Source organism: Loxodonta africana, chromosome 23 (assembly GCF_030014295.1).
Source record: "Loxodonta africana isolate mLoxAfr1 chromosome 23, mLoxAfr1.hap2, whole genome shotgun sequence".
In the NCBI taxonomy this organism is placed as follows: domain Eukaryota; kingdom Metazoa; phylum Chordata; class Mammalia; order Proboscidea; family Elephantidae; genus Loxodonta; species Loxodonta africana.
Window position 1 is genome coordinate 63940369 of NC_087364.1, and position 19958 is coordinate 63960326.

The 19958-nt window shown below is 35.3% G+C and overlaps 1 protein-coding gene across 2 annotated transcripts in view; it reads right to left on the reverse strand.

The window, feature by feature from the left end:
- Positions 1 to 2996: 2996 nt before the first annotated feature.
- Positions 2997 to 19958, reverse strand: part of PLOD2 (procollagen-lysine,2-oxoglutarate 5-dioxygenase 2) — a 95522-nt gene continuing 78560 nt past the window's right edge. The window contains exons 11-20 of one of the 2 annotated variants that reach the window (XM_003416168.4): positions 18329 to 18433; positions 15099 to 15224; positions 11736 to 11877; positions 10301 to 10363; positions 9148 to 9261; positions 6529 to 6594; positions 5404 to 5508; positions 4037 to 4183; positions 3791 to 3916; positions 2997 to 3636 (exon numbers count right to left, since the gene is read on the reverse strand). In XM_003416168.4, coding sequence (XP_003416216.1) covers positions 3481 to 3636; positions 3791 to 3916; positions 4037 to 4183; positions 5404 to 5508; positions 6529 to 6594; positions 9148 to 9261; positions 10301 to 10363; positions 11736 to 11877; positions 15099 to 15224; positions 18329 to 18433 — 1150 coding nt within the window. In that variant the 3' untranslated portion in view covers positions 2997 to 3480. The remainder of the gene's footprint in view (positions 3637 to 3790; positions 3917 to 4036; positions 4184 to 5403; positions 5509 to 6528; positions 6595 to 9147; positions 9262 to 10300; positions 10364 to 11735; positions 11878 to 15098; positions 15225 to 18328; positions 18434 to 19958) is intronic. The other variant, XM_003416167.4, reaches the window with a different exon arrangement.

The following is a 19958-nucleotide window of genomic DNA, read 5'->3' on the forward strand; positions in this document are numbered from 1 at the left end:
GTCATACAAGGCTGGCTTTAGAGCTTCACAAGAAGGAAAATTTTAAAGTACATAGACATACAGGAAAACAGAAGTGAGGGAATCTATATAGGGATTCTGTCAGTAGGATGGAACACTAAACTCACAGGTTTATTTTTTTCCACATTTTTATTTTGTACAGGGGTATTTGATCTCATAGGTAGTCACTACTACAGGTAAATTATTAGTGTTTTTCAAAGATGAAAAAAATGGGGAAGGTTAATAGACAGGACTACTATAAAGTATCAATAAAACCAAAAAAAAAAAAAAAAAAAACTCCTTGTCATTGAGTCAATTCTGACTCATAGGGACCCCATAGGACACTGGAGAATTGCCCCATAGGGTTTCTAAGAGGCTGGTGGATTCGAACTGCTGACCTTTTGGTTAACAGCCTCACTCTTAACCACTGCTCTGCCAGGGCTCCAAGTGTAGATAGTAGGGGAAGTATTCACATGATTTGTATGCACATTAAGAAATAGAAAATAATGCCATCACTAAAAAAAAAAAAATGTGCATTTAATGCCTTTCGGTACTGAATGTATACAAACATACACAGACACACACACAATTACTATTGAGATCAATATACTTGCATTTATTCAACTGAGTTTGGGAATTCTACCTATTGTCTATACTTAATTTCAAAATTAACAAATAAATATATTGCCATAGTAAAAGTTTTAAATAACACAGAGGTATAAAAAGAAGGCTCCATGATCTCATATCACTATCTATAGTCTGCTCCCTTCTAGAAATTTTTCTGTATGTTTTTACAGACATATATAGCTTTATTTTTGTTTTTAACATAAATGGGATCATTAATAATGCTGTGACTTTATTCTCTTGGGCTCATCTCAATATTTGGCTGTTGGTAATATATAAAACCAAGCCCATTGCCATCAAGACAATTCCAGCTCATAGCAACCCTGTAGGACAGAGAAGAACTGCCTGTAGCTCTTAACCACTACACCACCAGGGTTTCCTGGTAATACATAGATTAGGTAAATCTCTGGTAATATATAGATTTTACCTAATTCTTTTGAAAGGCTTCATAATATTCCATAAATGAACAACAGAAGTGATTCTTGTAACAGCCCTCTGCTAAGTGCGTTTTAACTGCAGCTTTCTCCATCCATCCAATCCTGCCTGTTACCTCTTCCAATTTTTTTTGATCTACTTATAGAAAAATGTTATGCTTTCCCTCACTAATTATAACTTGTTCTTTTTAAATCTATATTTTCTATCATTTCGTGGAATCTGAGGCAAGAGGAAAGACAGAAAAATGTGCTCATGCTTGGTTGACTGCCTTGATTCCATTTTTGGAAAAAGGGGCACAAGATGAAAAGTTACTACATACAACCACCTATGTGTATCACAGCTAAAAAGAACCAGGATCTGGCAGGTTACCTTTCCTCTGAACTGCAGTGGACATTAAGTTGGCTTACACTGGTAAGACTCTACCTCCGTTTACAACCAGAGTCTGTTCTGTTTGGTCACATGCCATTACCAGTTGTTACGTATTCTGAATACCATTCTTGAAATATAATAATATAATTCGCACATGTGATTACTAAAACATTTCCTTGATCTCACTGATGAATAAAAGGAATTTATGTTGGCTACCCCAAAGAAAAGAGGTAGAAACAACCCAACTTCCTTATTTCCTAGTTCATCTCCAAGTAACTGTAACATCTTGCTCACCACAATATATATACTCAGTACCTGGGACTGTGAGTAGCCCATTGCAAAAAACCAAGACCAAATCCATTGCCACTGAGTTGACTGCAACTCATAGCAACACTATAGGACAAAGTAGAACTGCCTCATAGGGTTTCCAAGCAGCAGTTGGCCAACCTTTTGGTTAGCAGCCATAGCTCGTAACCACTGTACCACCAGAGCTCTCAAAGTCACTACTGAATAAATAAAACTATGTTGAACAAATTTGGCGCCTTATTTCTTCACTCGTAAAATGAACTAAATCAAATCCTTAGACACTTAAAACGTGAAGATTTTACAGTACAATAAGAGTTTTGATAAGTTCTGATATCATTAGATGTACTGAGCAAAAAAAAAAAAAAAAGCCTGTTACATTCAAATATCCCTCCAGGTTACTTTACTGGATATTCGCTTCTAAAGACAAATCACCAACAGTAAAGAAAACCACAGAAGCTTATTTAAAATTATTTTATTTTTTTTCTAATTTTCTAACACATGGTGTTAGAAAAATAAATGTTGGCACCATGACTTAGAACTTTTTTCAAGTGTAACCTTTAAATTAAAAACAGTAGCTAAAGAGTATTTAAACCTCATTCAGAGAAATGATAAAGAAATCAAGTCGACAAATGTTTTTGTGATGGGGAATTTTTAAAAAAGTGGGATACAGGTAAGGTAATAGAGAGAGATAAAGTGGAGATTATGCAGGAAAGAGAAAAACGTGAATAACCCACCCATCCCCCCAAAAAGAGCATGAGACAGACAAAGGGCAAAAGGGAAGGAAAGAGGCTCAAGAACTTTATTTTCCTGATATGAAATTCAAGTACTTAAAAAGTTAAAAAAATAAAATAAAACATACCACTAATCTCAATGAAATTTTCTTTTTTCTCACTCTTTTCTAGAATTACATTTTGTTTTGTTTTGTTTTGTTTTGACTTAGGGGAACTTGCTGGTCTTAAACAATATAAGAAACGGCAAACACTTGGAAGCTTTCCTAAATCCAGTATCTACTTAAAATAACCCACCTTGAAAGATTCATCTGAAGGAACACAGGATTTGATTTCAAATACAGATGTTAAAAAAAACAAATCTAACGATCTATGTAAAAATGTTTTCAACTAGATATGTTCTTCAATTGTGTTTTATACTAAGTTTCATGAGGAAAAACATTCTGTAACATTATCCTTTGTACTCTCAGTAACTATAGCAAAAGATGCTTGCGTAGGTGGTCAGAAAAAGTACTCATTCAATGAACTGCACACAAATTCAGTTAACGTCCTGGATTTTCATGATTTCAAGAACTGCTAATTTTCATTCATGTCTATTTTGTCCACATGCCCGCCACATGATGATAAATAAAATTCTCCCAGGCTTTTCTTAAATAAGAAAACATTATTAGTCCCATTTGTCACTTGTACATTTGTACCTGAATAATTTATGAACCGAAACACAAATTCAAAAAATTGTCATTATTCTCAGAGACAAGACAGCATAGAAATAAATATTTGCTTTTACTTTTTTTTTCTTTCATTCCTTCTTCCATCTGTGTTTTAAGGCTCAGAGCAGACATTAAGAAACATCGAACTTTTTTTTTATATAAAAAGTTTTTCAAACACTTGGCCCGAAGTGAAGTTGTTCTGTGAAGTTATTTAAATATTCCTCTCATCTTCTCAAGCACAACTTCAAAGGCATGATCATGCTCGTCCTCTGTTCCAAAAGGAAAATCCAATTCAATGAAAAGTAAATAACTTAGGGATCGATAAACGACACTGCAATGTACCGCGTTCCATTTTTAACAGGAAGCCCTTCGTGCAGATGCGTGAGTCTCCCTGGATGCATGAAACTCCAGCCTTTTCGTGGTGACTCAATGGAGCAATTGTATCTTAGAAATTTGCATCCACCGCCCTACAAGAGTTAGAGCGAAGAAAGGTATTCAGCTTATTACTTTCAAGTTTCAGTCAAAGACAAAATCCAAAGTACGCCATCTAAGCAGAATCTTAAAAAGTAACTAAGGCAAAGGCTTTTTTTCAAAAGTGTCATGAATCGGAGTCATAAGTACCTGAAAATCTTGCCCCACGTTATTGAGTGCAATGTTGATGGTAAATGTAGAAGCGTCATGATGAGGGCGGAGAGAACGTTGTCTGTCAGGTGAATATTTTACTACAAAATTCAATAGTGCAAATCCCTAGAAAACCAAAGTAAGCCAGTGGATTTGCTTATTAGTAAAACAGAGAAAAGCACATTTGCGTAACACTGATAGGGAGGCAGGTGGGAACGGTCCAAGGGGAAGTGAAAGGATACCTACCTTTGTATAATAGCCTGCAAAGACCTTCAGTGTAACAGGTGCAATAAACTCCCGGATAAAATGGAGCCACACATTCTCCAGATCAATTTGCTTCATGTGGATGTCATCAGTTGGGACATTTTCATAACCGCCAGATATACGGCTATCCTAGAAACACCATTAATGACATCATGACGTGTGGTCCACATGCACTTCCCGCTTACAAGATCTTGGTATTTTTCAACCACAATATCGTAACAGCCAATAAAAACAACAGTTGTTCAATTATGTATGGCATGCCATCTGCTTTAGTTGCAAAACTATCAAAAGAACTTAGTTGAAATGCCTTTGCAACTTTGTCGATCATGTAGCAAAGTACTGCTGTCAGTGGATTCTTTTCCTGTTTATACCCAGTAACCCAGTGCCGTCGAGTTATATTTCATGTATATGTATGGTCTGCCTGTAAAGCAAATAAAACCGACCTTCTAAGCCTTTCCATCCCCCCTAAAAATGAGCTGTTGTTGTTTTTTGAATAATTACCCTCAGACAATCTCAGCTCCATTATGTGCACAGATTCCTCATACCAGCCCTTTGGATTACCTGCCGCTGAAAACAAGCTTTCCCTGCTATTCTCCTTCCTTCCATTTTGTGGCACCCAAAGTCCTTCAATGATTGCTTTTCATTACTCTATAGCCTGCTAACTTCAAATTCTCCCTCATACTTTGAACTTTCTAATCTCTGATCAGCTAGTTAGCTAGCTGGGGGCCTTAACTGAGCAGAGGCAGTAATTTTCCAGGGTATTCCACTAAAATTCTTGGTATTGTTAGGCAGCTGGCATTGGCGGGTTCTCAGAGGAAAGGAAACACATTGAACCAGCAGCAATGCTTCCTGCCAAGTCTCTAACACTGGGTATAAATTCAAAACTGAACTACACCTCCTTCCTATGTTTACCTACACAAAAATACTTTTGGCAGTCAGTCAGAAAATGTTTGCCTTAGTATTTTAAAACACTACAGGACTCCCTATGGAAATGCAGGGAATAAAACGTGGCCTTGGAGAAGAGTGATATCACACAGCAAAAACAGAGTTTACCTCACTTTCTCCAGCCTCAGAACAATGGCCTTTAGAGGCCATCCAGTATAATTACATGCACAGACAAGAAACCGAGGCCTAGACAGATTAAATGACCTTCTGAACATTAAACAATGAGCCAGTGGCAGAAGTAGGTCTCAAACGGAGTTCTCCTGACACCTGGGCTAACCGTTTCATTTAGTCCAGGACTCAGAGCTGTACAGCAAAAAGACCTCTCCCCACTGAACAGTGAATATCTACCCCAACTGCTGCCCCTACCACACACTTCTACTTCTTCACGTGAAATGACAACTCACATGATGTTTCCCCCCGGACCACTGGCCATAGTGCTCCATTTCTTCCACCAATTCGTCACAGGCCTTTTCAGAAAAGATGGGGAACCAAAAGACATCTGGACAAGGCTATAAAACACGGCATCACCATTAGAAGAATAACATACTGGGTCTATTAATTAATAAACAGCATTTCCAAAGGAATAGGGCAGACCACTCAAACACTGATCTCACGTAGATATCCTTTTCATATTTGCCCAACATTACTGACATACTGTGACACAAACAATACTGGTTACTAAGTCTTTTTTATTATTATTATTTTTTTCGAACATTTTAACATCTGTGAAATCAAGATGCGTCTTAGAGTCGCGTTCAGCCAGGCAGTGATCATGATGTAGTCGTAATGGCCGAGGGCGGTACACTTGGGCCAACGTTCTGTCCTCACTTGGCGTCGGTCTCCATGTATGTGTGTGCTTAGCTGGTACTTTACTTGTTAAAATATCTTTAAAAAGATTTAAACTATGACTTGTCATAGAAATGGTTATTTTGTATACAGTACGCTCGGACATGTCACAACAACTTACATCTTCATAAATCTAAAACCGCTTTTAATACGTATAAAATAAATTCTAAGTGATTAGGAAACATGTCACAGTTTAACGAGCAGTTTTTTTTTCTTTGTCATGCTGCCTGAAATAGCGGTGCACCTCAGAACTGATGACGCCTTCCATTCTCTGAAATAAGGTATTAGCAACAGTGTCGAACACTAATCTAAAACAGAGTTCATCTTTTAAAAGGCCTCTCTGAGCAAATGCTGTTGGAGCTCAATTTCTTTTAAAGACAAGCTTTCATTGAAAGGGATCTACATCAGTGATCTCTCCATGGTTGCTTTTTTAGGGGTTCCAGAGAGCTCTCACACTGGGGTGTTTGCTAAAAAGAGGCATGATCTTAAAATTACTGTTCATTTCCACATTCAACAATGTGACGGCTAAAAGTGTGTAACTGGTGATGGACACTATGAATTTTCTCTCTAGAATATTTCCTTCACTTTCCTGGCATCCTACCTGAAGTACTACAGCAACAGCATTTCCTTGTGGGAGAAGTAGCAAAAATGGTCTACAGCTCATAATCATCATTAATACAAACCTGCTCAACCAAATTTTCAGTGAAAATCTTTGAATAATCACGGTTTATATACTTTTCCTTCCAGTCCTACAATAAAAAATATATAAATAAATTGCACAACTTAAAGCCAATAACTTTTTTTTTATAAATAGCTTATTGCAAAACATAAAATAGATACATTTTAGAAATTGCTCAAACAATTTATAAATGACTACATGTAGTGGGAAAAAAGAGGAATTTGTAGGCACCACAGTTTATGTTTCAGTCTGTGCCTGATTCTCTGTATGTATACATCCTTCCATGAAAATGAAACTTTTATTTATGAAGTTTTATACCCCAGGCTTTCAAAAGGTAATATTATAGCAATTAGATTTGTATGCTGTTTTCTGTGCACACATATATGCATTTAAAAGTGAAAAATAAGGAATAAAATCCTACCAATACATATTTGGAAAAACTAGCAAATTAACTAGCTAGGTCTTACTTATACTTCTAGAATGAACTTTTCTAAAATTATTTGTGAATTTTTAAATGAATTTAAATTTTCTGCCTTTACCGGTTATTCATATTTATCAAGGAATGACCACGGGGTGACTAACAAACACTTTGACTTTTTTTAGTTACTGAAATTAAGACAAAGAGCCTTATATTGGCCAAGAGCTCCTTTTCACTCTAATTCATGGACGTGATTCTCCTCTGTGACCCATCTCTAGAATATAAACCACACACAAGGATATGTCAAATTTTTTCAACATATATACTAAGGAATAATTTAGTGGATCGAGTGTTTTATTTAAAAACCGATATTTAAATGGTATATATTAAAATATAGACTGATTTAAGTATCCAAGAAGAACATCTCCTTAAGTGTACACAGAATGCTTAACAAAATTCTTAATTTTCTTTTTACAAATTAAAAACATACAGGCCTAGCAGGGAAGAGCTGAAACATGGGCTCAAAATAATCCCATCAAAACACCTGTCCCAAAATGGGTCAGCAATATATCTTTTGAAGTCAAATTTCAGAGGAGCCCTGAAAATTTATAGGCCATTCTTAGTTTTCTATATCTCTGCTTAAATGTAGTTGAGACATTTTATATGGCAAAACCAAAGCTAGCTTCAAATTTTTTAATACATTTCATTTATCCACAGTATATAGTAATAAGAATCAAATTATCATACTATCTCAATATTCCCTCTAATACTTATTAGTTTTCTGATTCCAAAAGAAATTCATGCCCCTTGTAGAAAATTTGGAAAATTAAAAATAATCACCCATAACATTTCAGAATATCACTTTATTTTTTTTTCCTATGCATTCTTACTGAAATTTTTTTTAAGTTAAAGAAAAAACTCCCAAGGATTTTACTTTCGGGTATAAATACTAACTTTTCACTTTTGACCATCTTTCAAAATATTACTGAGTGAACTCTGACTTTACTAGTTTCTAATTTCCTATAAACTCTGATAATGGGAATTAAGTATTTTGTTATGAGCTACCCCTTATGAGGCATATCAAGCAGGCTAGTTTTCCCAAGAACAAAGCAAAGGCATAGAAAAAAAATTAGTTTTACTTTATTTTGATATTTTCATTGCATACCACCCAAAGATCTGAATCCTTAGACAAACTTCTACAATTCAGGATATAATTTAAGACATTTCACCGGGAAGCTAATATTACCCAACAAATCAAATAATTGTACTCCTCAAAATATCAAGAGCTTTGATGCCAACGTAAAATATGTAATTCCACCCTCACCGTGGAAAGCCTTCTTTCAATTCTACTTCTGTGAAAGACGAAGATATGCACCCAAAATGGAACCAAAGTGCTTTAAAATGCAAAAATGTCAAAAGATATTCTTATCCTATTCAATAGCGTATTCATAGACTATTAAATTGACTATTCCAGGATGTCAACTGTGCCTACAAAATAAAAGATAAAAGGCAAATCTCATCAAGAGGATCAAGTCTGTGTAATCTGAAACGTTTACTATTGGCACGGGCAAAGCCACAAACAGTAGCGCGACAGAGAGAGGGTTCGAGAGTATTTTCCCTTGAATAATTGTGCCAACTTGACTAAAGAAGAGAGGAACCAGTAAGACGAAAAAGGAGTTAATTCCTACCTGATTCAAATCTTTTTAAAAAAATTTAGACTCTAAAAGAAAATAGTTCATTCAGCATTTTTTTTTAATATGCTGAATCAGCCTATTCTGATATTTTCTCCATTCACCAAATTGTTACAAACAATAAACAAGATGATAAAGTAAAATCTAATTTTCCAAACTAACTTCTTGAATTTCCTTCATGGAAATAAAAACGCAATATTGTCATATAGGAGTTATTTCTAAATTGTGATTAAAAAGCCGTGATTACAAAAGTGAATGGTACTTTTGAATGTATAAAACAGAGATACTAGAAAAAAATCAAAGTAATTGTTAATTCTCATCCCCAAACCTAATATATGTCTTAATAAAAATATTTCCTGGTCAAGCTGAAACCTTGTCTATAGGTCAAGAAATATAATTAATTATATCCTTTTTAAAACCACTTAACACATTTTTATATTTTTACTCAACTGATTTATATCCCTTTAGTTATAAGAAAATAAGTAAAAACTGAAGTTGCGTAGGAAGTACATACCACGGGATTTTCAAAGATCTGCCAGAGGTCATTGTTATAATGCGAAGTATTGTAATTAGCAGTTGATAACAGCCTTCCAAATTCATGTCTATTAGAAATGTACATAAACACACCCTATATGCCAAAAATTAAGAGTGTTAACAATCTTAGAGGAAAACACAAGAAAATAAATTTAACCATGAGAAAAACACAAAGGAGATATGGCTTCAACTTTTGTTATTTTGCTCATGAACATGCATTTTTATTTTTCACATAAAAGAGTGCATGATTTAAAATAAATGAAATTTTGGTTAATTATAAATTCAGACACCACACAAAACTAATTGATAGCACTGACACTCAACTGAAAAAAAGAAGAGGAAGAATGGATTGTTTTTGTCCCTTTCTCAGTGATCCTAGATGTAGACATCAGAAAAGAAATTCCTGTTTGAAAGCAGAAACATTTTTGAGACACTATAGTGCAACGAACTGTTCCTCTTTTGGCTTCTTCCCTTTCAAAGAAGATAACATCGCATTTTTTAAAGAGAATTCAAAATGTCAATATTATTTCATCACTCTATTTCATTTTCTTATTGTCCTGATGTTTAAAAACTGAACAGGGTAATTGTATAATTATAAGGCAGCTAAAGAAAACCAGTTTCATATCTTTGCCCCAAACCAAATACGTGAGGCAAACACAACCAAGGTATGTTTACTTTTTTTTTCTTTTGTACCTGTTTTAATGGTAAAAAGGTTAGTAATTAATAAAAGGAAAAAAATGTAATGAAGAGCAATCAGACCTCATTTTAATCAAGATATACTTTACACCTACTCCTAAGGCTCTTCCCTTTTAAAGAAAAAAAAAAAAAAGCTAGAAAAATTAGTGAAAGGGACTTATGTTTAGCTTTCTTGCCTTTCAAGTATAAAATGTGTATCTTCCAAAAGAACCAAGAGTTGAACACACACACACAGAGGGACACACACACACCCTGGCACATATACATAGGCCCACACACATGCATCCACACCCATTAAGAACCAATGAATACCAACGTTTTACCAAGCTATATGGAAAAGAAAGCTCTTAAAGAAAGTATATGCTAGGAAATATACCATATCTATTATTAATTAAATAACCAAAAATAAATAAAAAAGAAAGAAAGAAAAATAACACCTTTGGGGGGCTGAGCATTTGGAATGTTTCCGGAGTAGGGGAGTCTTTTTCCCTTTGTAAAGTCTAAAATGAAGAGAAGCATTGAGTAAGTTGACCTGCGCACTCTCTCTCTCAGGTGCTCTTAGGTAAACAAAAACAGGTGATCAAAAGCTGACATTGGGAAATGTCCTTCATAGACAGCATGCAGAACGAGCAAAGCATTATAGCACACATATAAAGAACTCCAGCCTTTCTTTTCTTGTTTGTTTTTTTGTCAAACATAAATCCAAGCTCATTCCTTAGTAGAACTTTCAGTGAACACAAAATTAAGACAAAGGTGGAAAAAAAAAAAAAAAATGAGTAAGAGAGAGGCCATTCCAGGGTGCACTGTTGGGTCAAATTAGCCAAACATGAGCACAAATTACAATCACAGGTGCTGAGGATATTCAATATAACAATGCACACAGGTTTGTAGGAAAACGAATACATTCAAACAACATACATGCCTTGTTAAACTAAGAGTAATTAATAATGACAAATACTTGCCAACTTTTCTGATTTTTTTCCCAAATCATACTTACTTTTATAAACTTAGAAATAAAATCACCAAATCCTTTTTAAAACAACCAAATAAATGTTTCAAAACATATTTATACATTTTGAAGTACAAATTCTATACAGTCATTAAATTTTACGATAAAGATATATTTGTAGAACAGCAATGTATTATTAATTTTTCATGTAGATTTAATACATGGCATATCTCAACCCTTCTCCCAACTTAGTGGTAAGGAACCTGCTTTTTAAAAATGTGCAGTTAATAATGATATTAAAGTACATGTACTTAAAACATGTACCCTTATTTCAAAACAAAAGTACATACTTTTTTAAATGTATGGAAACCCTGGTGGTGTAGTGGTTAAGAGCTACGGCTGCTAACTGAAAGGTTGGTAGTTCAAATCCACCAGGTGCTCCCTGGAAACCCTATAGGGCAGTTCTACTCTGTGCTATAGGGTCGGTATGAGTCGGAATCGACTCAACGGCAAAGGGTTTGGGTTTTTTTGTTTTTTTTTTTTTAATGTATAATTGACCATTTCATCAGAACTTTAATTTCAATTTGGTCTAGTTTTTTGCTAAAAATTTTCAAATGAAAGTAAAGGTGGATTCTTAAAAGTGCAAAGCTGATTAGTACCAGCTCCATGTTCACCATGGAAAGCCCCATTGCTAGTGGTGAGCTAGTCTGGGCATCAAACCTAACATTTTCATTGTTTTTACAGGTAAATGCTCACAGGTTATCCTCCAAAATTGCTCCCAATTTTCCAATACTTAACCAAAAAAATTGGCCAGTACTTTAAAATGAGAAAGAAAAAAAGGCATCAAAAAACAATGACATACCAATGGGTAAAGCAAGCCATGGCATAAGGACATTCAAGCAAGCCATCACCGTATACCTTACCATTTCTCTAGCGTTTCGGCAAAGAGCCATGTCCGGATCCAATTTATCACGAACAAAATAGTTCCTTTCATTCATCTCTGATCGGAGTGTATCTCCTTTAATTAAGTACACGTTGGCCATATATGGGACATTCCACACCCCTCTACAAGTGAAGAGAAGTTATTTCAAAACACCACAAATACAAAAAATGTGAAGTTTCATTTTTAGGTTTCTAAAATAAACATTGTGCATGTTTTTAAATATTGTATATATGCACTATTGGATCAAATTATTATATAAACACATTTCATGGTATTTGACATATATGCACAAGCCTAAATGCAGGTGATTTTTAAATTCTGAGGCATCAAGTGTATGTAACATGTTCCTATCTTAGTGCTTTATTTTTCGTTTACTTTTATAAAGTCTGCATAAAAAATTTATAAAAGTAAATCTCCAGCTAATAGGATTACTTGGTATACACTACATGACATTTGGGAGACAAATCACTTTCTAGAGAAACTTCAATTTAGGGTTGAGAATGTGCCGTTTTATCTGTCATTCCTCATTTAGCTGTTGCAGTTAAGAGAAAATATTCTGTTGTACAGAATGAGGTCCCATTTGAGGTTAAGCAGTTTGATAGCAAAAATCACCGAGTACAACTAGTAGTGTGCCAGAAGCAGCTCACAATGGTCCCAAGTGCTGATTTTTAGCATCTCTTCCCAAGTGTGTGTTCAGTGACTTCACACTGGAATACTGAAATCAGCCGCGGTACAAATATTTACACTACAAAACTGGCAAACACTACAAATCAGGGTACTCTATATCCCCAAAACCCAGCTGTTAGACACTTACCAACACCACTGAATAGAACCTAAAATTCTCCTACAACATATTCCCTTGAAATTCATTAAGCCACCTCAAATCCTTGTAGAAAAGGGAAGGAATAAACAAATGTTACCAGAAGTAGAGGATACTGTCTTTTGTCCTTCATTCTTTCTTAAGCCTGCTTCCCCACCATGAATGTGACTCACTTGCTAAGAACAGCTTAAGAAAAGTTTTGCCTAAAGGGTGATGCCTGTTGCTTTTGAGAACAGAAAAGAACGAACCTCACCAAGGAAATGCAATTAGATATGAAAGGGAATATGGCATCATCTTGTCTTACTAGACCAGCCTCCCTCAAAGGAGATGCCTTAAAAAGAAGCATATAATGTGTCAGCTGAATTGAGCAATTAATCACTGGTGGAATGAGCAGTGTTTCAGTTTTGAAGGAAAAATATACATATATATTCATATACACACTTATACCCCCACACATACACATACACACGTCATAAGACGCCATTCCTTCATGAGGCTTCTGGACAAGAAGTGTGTTCTCGTATTAACTGGATAAAGGTCTATACCATATTCCTTTCCTTACACATCAGAAAACAATGAGAGGAGGCTGGGCAGAAAATGACCAGAGACTAATGCAACTTAAACGAAACACATGTGTCCTCTATTCTAGGTCTGTGACCCCCTACGGACAGGCACAGACAGTGTCAGGAATATGGTCTATACAGATCACCCCAGGCCCAGTGAAAGTATTTTTTACATAGGATATGATCATACTAGTATTTTCTCAGCTACCATGTTTCTTAATTGCTGTTAACCAATGCCTTTATCATATTTACCTCATCCAAATTTAAGCTTTGTCTTCTTTCAGAAGCAAAACATCCTTTCACCACTTAACTGTTCAAAGAGAAGTGTGAGATTTTTTTTTTCCCCTAAATGTATAGGAAGTTACTTTTAATCATGACAGTATGTTTACCCTTTTGGTTGGCCTGATGTGTCTGAGAACTAAGGCAAAGCACTCAATGGCTCAGTCACTCTAGTCTAGGTTTGTGTTTAAAAAAGAATGGCATTCTTCCCTGATGTTGCCTCTGCAAAACTGTTTCCATAGTGATTATTTTGTAGTCTAAAAAATAGAAACTTATCTCTGAAATAAATATTAGTCATACACAAACTCTGTAGCAAGTATATTCTTCTCAAACTCTAGGAATACCAATCTGTTACTGGTGAAAAAACTGAAATTAAAGCACAATATTAGTTGTTTCTGCAAAAAACTCAGACAATAGGAAATGGAGGATGGTTTTGGGTCACTGACTTGAGTTTACCTATCCACAATTTTTTAAAGTTACCCGAACAACCTTCGTCCTGGCCGCTAAATAAATCAGCTAACTAAACTTCCTTTGCCAACATTTAACTAAAGAGTATTACTTTTCTACCGGCAACAAGGTGTCTATTCACAACCATGTATCATCTCTTCTTATTTCCCACAATATAATGAGTTTGTTCCTTTAAAGATTTAGAACCAAAAGCATTTTTTTTTAAGTATTAGTCTTATACTAACTAGACAATAGGTAAGTGGTAGCTTTGGTGAAGGGCAGATAGTATACAATACTGGGGAAGCCAGCACAACTTGTCCAAGGCAAGGTCACGCAAGCTTCATAAATACATCTATACTCCCTGAGGGACTGAATTACTGGGCTGAGGGCTGGGGACTATGATCTTGGGGGACATCTAGCTCAACTTGCATAACATAGTTTATAAAGAAAATGTTCTATATCCTACTTTGTTGAGTAGTGTCTGGCGTCTTAAAACCCTGTGAGTGGCCATCTAAGGTACTCCACTGGTCTCACCCCTTTGGAAGCAAGGAAAAATGAAGAAAACTACAGATACGAACAGATTAGTCCAAAGGACTACTGTACCACAGCCTCCACCAGTCTGAGTCCAGTAAAACTAGATGGTGCCTGATTACCACCGACTGCTCTGACAGGGATCACAATAAAGGGTCCCAGAAAGAACTAGACAAAAATGTAGACAAAATTCTAACTGACTAGAGGCTGAAGAAACCTGGCAAGTATGGCCCCTGGAAACCGTTTTTGTTCAGTAATGAAGTCAATCCTGAGGTTCGCCCTTTAGCCAAAGATTAGACAGGCCCATAAAACAAAACAAGACTAAATGGGCGCACCGGCCCAGGGGTAAGGATGAGAAGACAGGAGGGAACAGGAAAACTAGTAATGGGGAAACCAAGGTCAAGAAGTAGAGAGTGTTGACGTGTTATAGTGTTGGCAACCAGTGTCACAAAACAATATGTGTACTGTTTAACGAGAAAATAATTTGCTCTGTAAACCTTCATCTAAAGTACAATTTTAAAAAAAACAAACTAGTTTTATACTAGTATATTCCAGGGTCCCAAATGTTGTCCAGGTTCTAACATTTTCATTAGACACAAAGGAAAGAGATGAACAACAACAACAAAAAAATCAAGTGTTATTAGCAGGATCACATTTTTAGATTCAGACATTTTATCCTAAAAAATTACATGTAGTAACTTACACTCTGTTCCCTTGAACAATGTCTACATAGTCTTCAGATCGAGCATAGTATCCATCGGGACTCAATGCTCCCCAGAAATTGGACCACAGCTTTCCATGACGAGTTACCAGGGGGGCAATGATCTTCCTAAAGAGAGGAGGGGAAAAAACTCATGTAATTATTTCATTTTTAACTACCACAAAATTGTATGGTTTTGGCTTAGCATGACACCTAACACAATTTTCATTTAACATGCATGTAATTACTACAAAAACTAAAAGTAAAATAAAACAAAAGGAGGAAGTTCTTCCCAATACCTTATCTTAAATTAGTACACTAATTTTCAATCATGTTCCTTAGAAAGAGTAAAGGAAATAGAGTAATTGAAAATCCTAATGAAAGTATAAAAATAATTTTTAAAAGGAACTTAAATCCAAAAGAGTGAAACTACCTTAATTATTTAATTCTATTTCAATTTAATACAAGTATTTCAGAAATTATGCCAAATGGAATCAAGTGTTTCCATTACCACTGGACAGAGTACCCATTTAAGAAAAAAAAAAGTTGCCATCACACAAGGAAGTGGTCCCTTTGACGCAAGTACATGTTACAAATTCAAAATTTGACAGATTTTTCCTTAGAGAATTTAACTTATGTTTACATTTTCCAAATAAGGTAACAAAATCTGAGATCTCTCTAGAATTACTTCTAAAATGAAGTGAACTGTGTGGTATCATCTGATTTTTTAAGAAAAGCTCACACAACTTCAAGAGGAAGTTTATAGACGAACCATCTTCCCCCAAGAGACAAAAACCTATTTCACAACATCCTGATCTTGTGAAGACACGATGAAGACCATCTAGACTCTTTTCTCCTACACATGGAAATGTGAAACAAAACAAGTAAATACATATTATGCAAAATAATAATTTAGGTTTATTTTCCTGATTCCTATTTAAAATGAAGCATTAGCCAGAAAGTTATCTTGTTTTGTTCAGAATACATACAATACAGAAAATAACATAAATTAAGATCTATGTATTATATTAATTTAGGCAATGATTATTCAATGGCGATAACTGACCCATAAAAAAATCCATTGCCATTGAGTTGACTCCAACTCACAGCGACCCTATAGGACAGAGTAGAACTGCCCCATTGGGTTTCTAAGTAGTGGCTGGTGTATTTGAACTGCTGACCTTTTGGTTAGCAGGTGAACACTTAACCACTGTACCACCAGGGCTTCCGATAACCCACCATATCAAATATTTAATAGAAAATAAAAAGCCTTTGAAATTTATAATCCTAGCTGCCTCCTAAAAAGGGTTGGGTCAATAAATTTGGAAAACCAAAATTCATATACTATTTGCCTCAATGTTTGGGCGTATAGAAATGTAAGGTTGGCAGCTTGGAGATGATGAGTTGTATTATTGCATTGAAGGGGTAAAAAAACCTGGATCGTGGTGGTCAACACTAGAGATAGGGAGAAGTTTGGGGGAAGGGAGCAGGTAAGATGCTAGAAAGTCACACGTCCTAAGATGGGGCCCATCTCCTGGCCCTTCTAACCATCAGCCAAGTCTACCAAATCTCACAAAACGCTTGTGTATGTAAATTTCTCATGGAGCCCACATGTTTGGACACAGAAGCAAGAATCATAGGTATAACATGAACTGAAATCTTTGATAGTTAATAGAAACCCATGGAACTAGAAATATCAACTGAGTTTTGCTAGCTCTCCAAGATCAAGGGCCCGAGATGACAGCTGGGTATGCATCAGGGAAGTTTTATTTTTAGAAGGGATAAAACATTAGATTAATACCAAGGGGGTTTTGCTCAATAAATAATATAGATTCATTAAATAGTTCACTAAGAGATTACCAACATGTCACAACATAAAAACATCTAAATTTTATTCAAAGCGTATGTACATTACACATTACTGCATTTCAATCAAATTAAGAAAGAGGAAATTAAGATTGCAAATTCAAGAAAATATTACTGAATTCCACTGGGTTTTATCAGTTATGAATTATAACTCTATCCCATACTGGGTAGTTCAATCGTTTTTCCTTGCCTGAGGATCAGAATCTTTGGAAAGTTACCTATAATTTATAGTTATCTTCAAGGGATGGGGCTGTATACACAGATTGTTTCTGAGAGGTCTCAAATTTTCAAATAAAAATTGTGAACTGACAAATTCTACAAACTGACAAATTCCAGCGGCATTTCCATTATAAACAGAGTAAGTGAAGAGAGCATAACAGATGTTCCACTGTGAATTTTTTGCTCAGAAAAGTGAAAACAGGCATTCCAACATTTCATGAACTAAACGTTTTATCCATTTAGGGCAAAAATTGTGTTAATATATGTAAACATACCTAGAACAATCCTTGCAATTTGGTAAGCACTCACTAAAGGTAAGCTATTAGCAGCGGTAATAACAGTAGTAGCAGCAATAGTTATTAATAAGAAGTGAAGATTAATATCATTATACGGCGATACACACGGCAGCTTTTCCATTTCAGTTCAATGAAAGCGTGTATTGCTGAGTGATGACTAGTAGCATTAAATAAAGCTATAGATCTGACCGTGGGATGGTTTGTACCTCTGAAATTTCTTTCAAACTCTAAGAATTACAACTCTGTATGCAATATTCAGCTTTTTAGGCCAGAAGTTTTCTGTCATTTACTAAAAAACAGGGAATAAAACAATTTTACATTTTACTATTATCAGATGGGAGCCCTAGTGGCACAGTGGTTAACAGCTATAGCTGCTAACTAAAAGGCTGGCAGTTCGAATCCACCAGACACTCCTCGGAAAACCTACAGGGGCAGTTCTACTCTGTCCTATAGGGTTGCTGTGAGTCAGAATTGACCTGATGGCAATGGGTTGGGTTTTTTGGTTTTTCAGTATCAGATGTGTTGTAATTTCAGCTAGCTTTTAATTAAAAAAAAAAAAAAAAATTTTTTTAATAGAATAGGCCAAATACAATTGACAAAAGTTGCATTTTTTTTATTGTAACTAGTATTAAGTATTTCTAACTTTCATCAGATCATTTTCCATTTGACTCCTTTAAAAAAATAAGTAAGTACAACTGAAAGTTTATAAGGTGTAAAAAAATGACTTAGTGTGAGTTCTCTGAATTTGCTAAACACAAGAAAACAGACTGTGTTCCAAAGGCAATATTCTAAACATATAGACATAGAAAATGACTATTATTTTAATAATTGATACCAAATCTTACATAGTACCTGTTTTGTTCAATCAAAAGTTTTAAAGTCCTTGGATTTGTCAAAACAACATCTGCATCCACACTGAAGTAATAATTGCACTTTTCATCCTGACGGCAAAGATCCCTGATGTTGAAAAAGATGATGAAACAAGAATTAGAAAGAATAAGACTGCAATGGTTGAAAAATGATAAATCTTATACATAAAATGAGGTTTCTCTGATGTACTTTTCTAACCAAAATAGTGAGACAATATCTAAAAGGAGAAATTGTAAATTTTAAAATTGTCGATATATCAACACAGACATTCATACGTAGGTCAACACTAAAAATTTAGGCCAAGTAAAATATATTACCAAGCCACTAAATTTTTTAAGGAATATGTAAAAAAAATCAGTCAGAATAGTAACTGCATATTTAATTCTCTCTGAAGGGGAGAAATAATTTACTCCAATAAATTTTTCAGGGACTTTTTTTGCACAAACCAAGATAATTTTTGCACACATACATGCACACACAATGTAAAATTTTGTTCATGCAACAACTCAGTTTTAAGCAAATATTGGACATAACAATGTACAACTCTTTAGGTATTAATACTTTTAGAAATTGATCTGCACAGAATTCTTTCTGTAATAGCTACTCCCCCTGCCTTCTTACCAGGGAAGCCTAACATTGACATACATTTTTCCTGTAGGGCCTGTAGTACTATTATCAATTACATCACATTAAGGACTGAGCCACTGGCCACACCAGGATGACATGAGAAATAATCCCACATATTATGTCTTCCACATTTTCAGTTCTCTCTTTCCTCGTTCTGAGGTCCCCTCGCTCATGGCTGTTTCCAGTTATCACATTCTGCTGCTGTCACTGTGTATCTCTACACCACATTTATTTCTAAGGTCGAACAGGACACTAGGCAGGAAATCTTGTTAAAACTGTGTAAATAATTAGAGGAAATAAGTTCTGAACGTGGGCCCGAAGGGCTCTCTAATGAATAAATTATGAAACCATTAGTAAGAACATCTGCTTGGTTTTTCAGAGGCCTGTTTTCCTGCCTATTTCTACACCCCCACACCGGGCAGAATCCATCACTCTGGGCCCAGAGCTTCCACAGTACGAGATGCTATGCTTAGTAGTAGACAAGAATGTATTCTGCCGAGACGTTACCATGTTTTATTCACCTTTTGATCAGCAGCTCTCAACACAACACTGAGCAGATTCAACCAACAATCATTGAATAAATGATTATTTTTACTATTATCAGTTTTGTTTGTGGTCAGAAGAATTCCAATGACTAAACAAATACCCCAAATCGCTCTTCTGGGGGTTACAGTATTATCTAGATTATTAGGTAACTGAAATGCTGAAATACCCTTTTCTCCCAACAATATGAAACACACATTTTTAACCACACACACAACCTTCAGACAGAGCACAATTAAATCACTGCTATACCAGTCTTGGAAACCCTGGTGGTGTAGTGGATAAGAGCTATGGCTACTAACCAAAAGGTCAGCAGTTCAAATCCACCAGGCACTCCTTGGAAACTCTGTGGGGCAGCTCTACTCTGTCTTATAGGGTCACTGTGAGTTGGAATCAACTGGATGGCAACAGGTTTGGTTTTTTAGTTTATACCAGTCTTAAA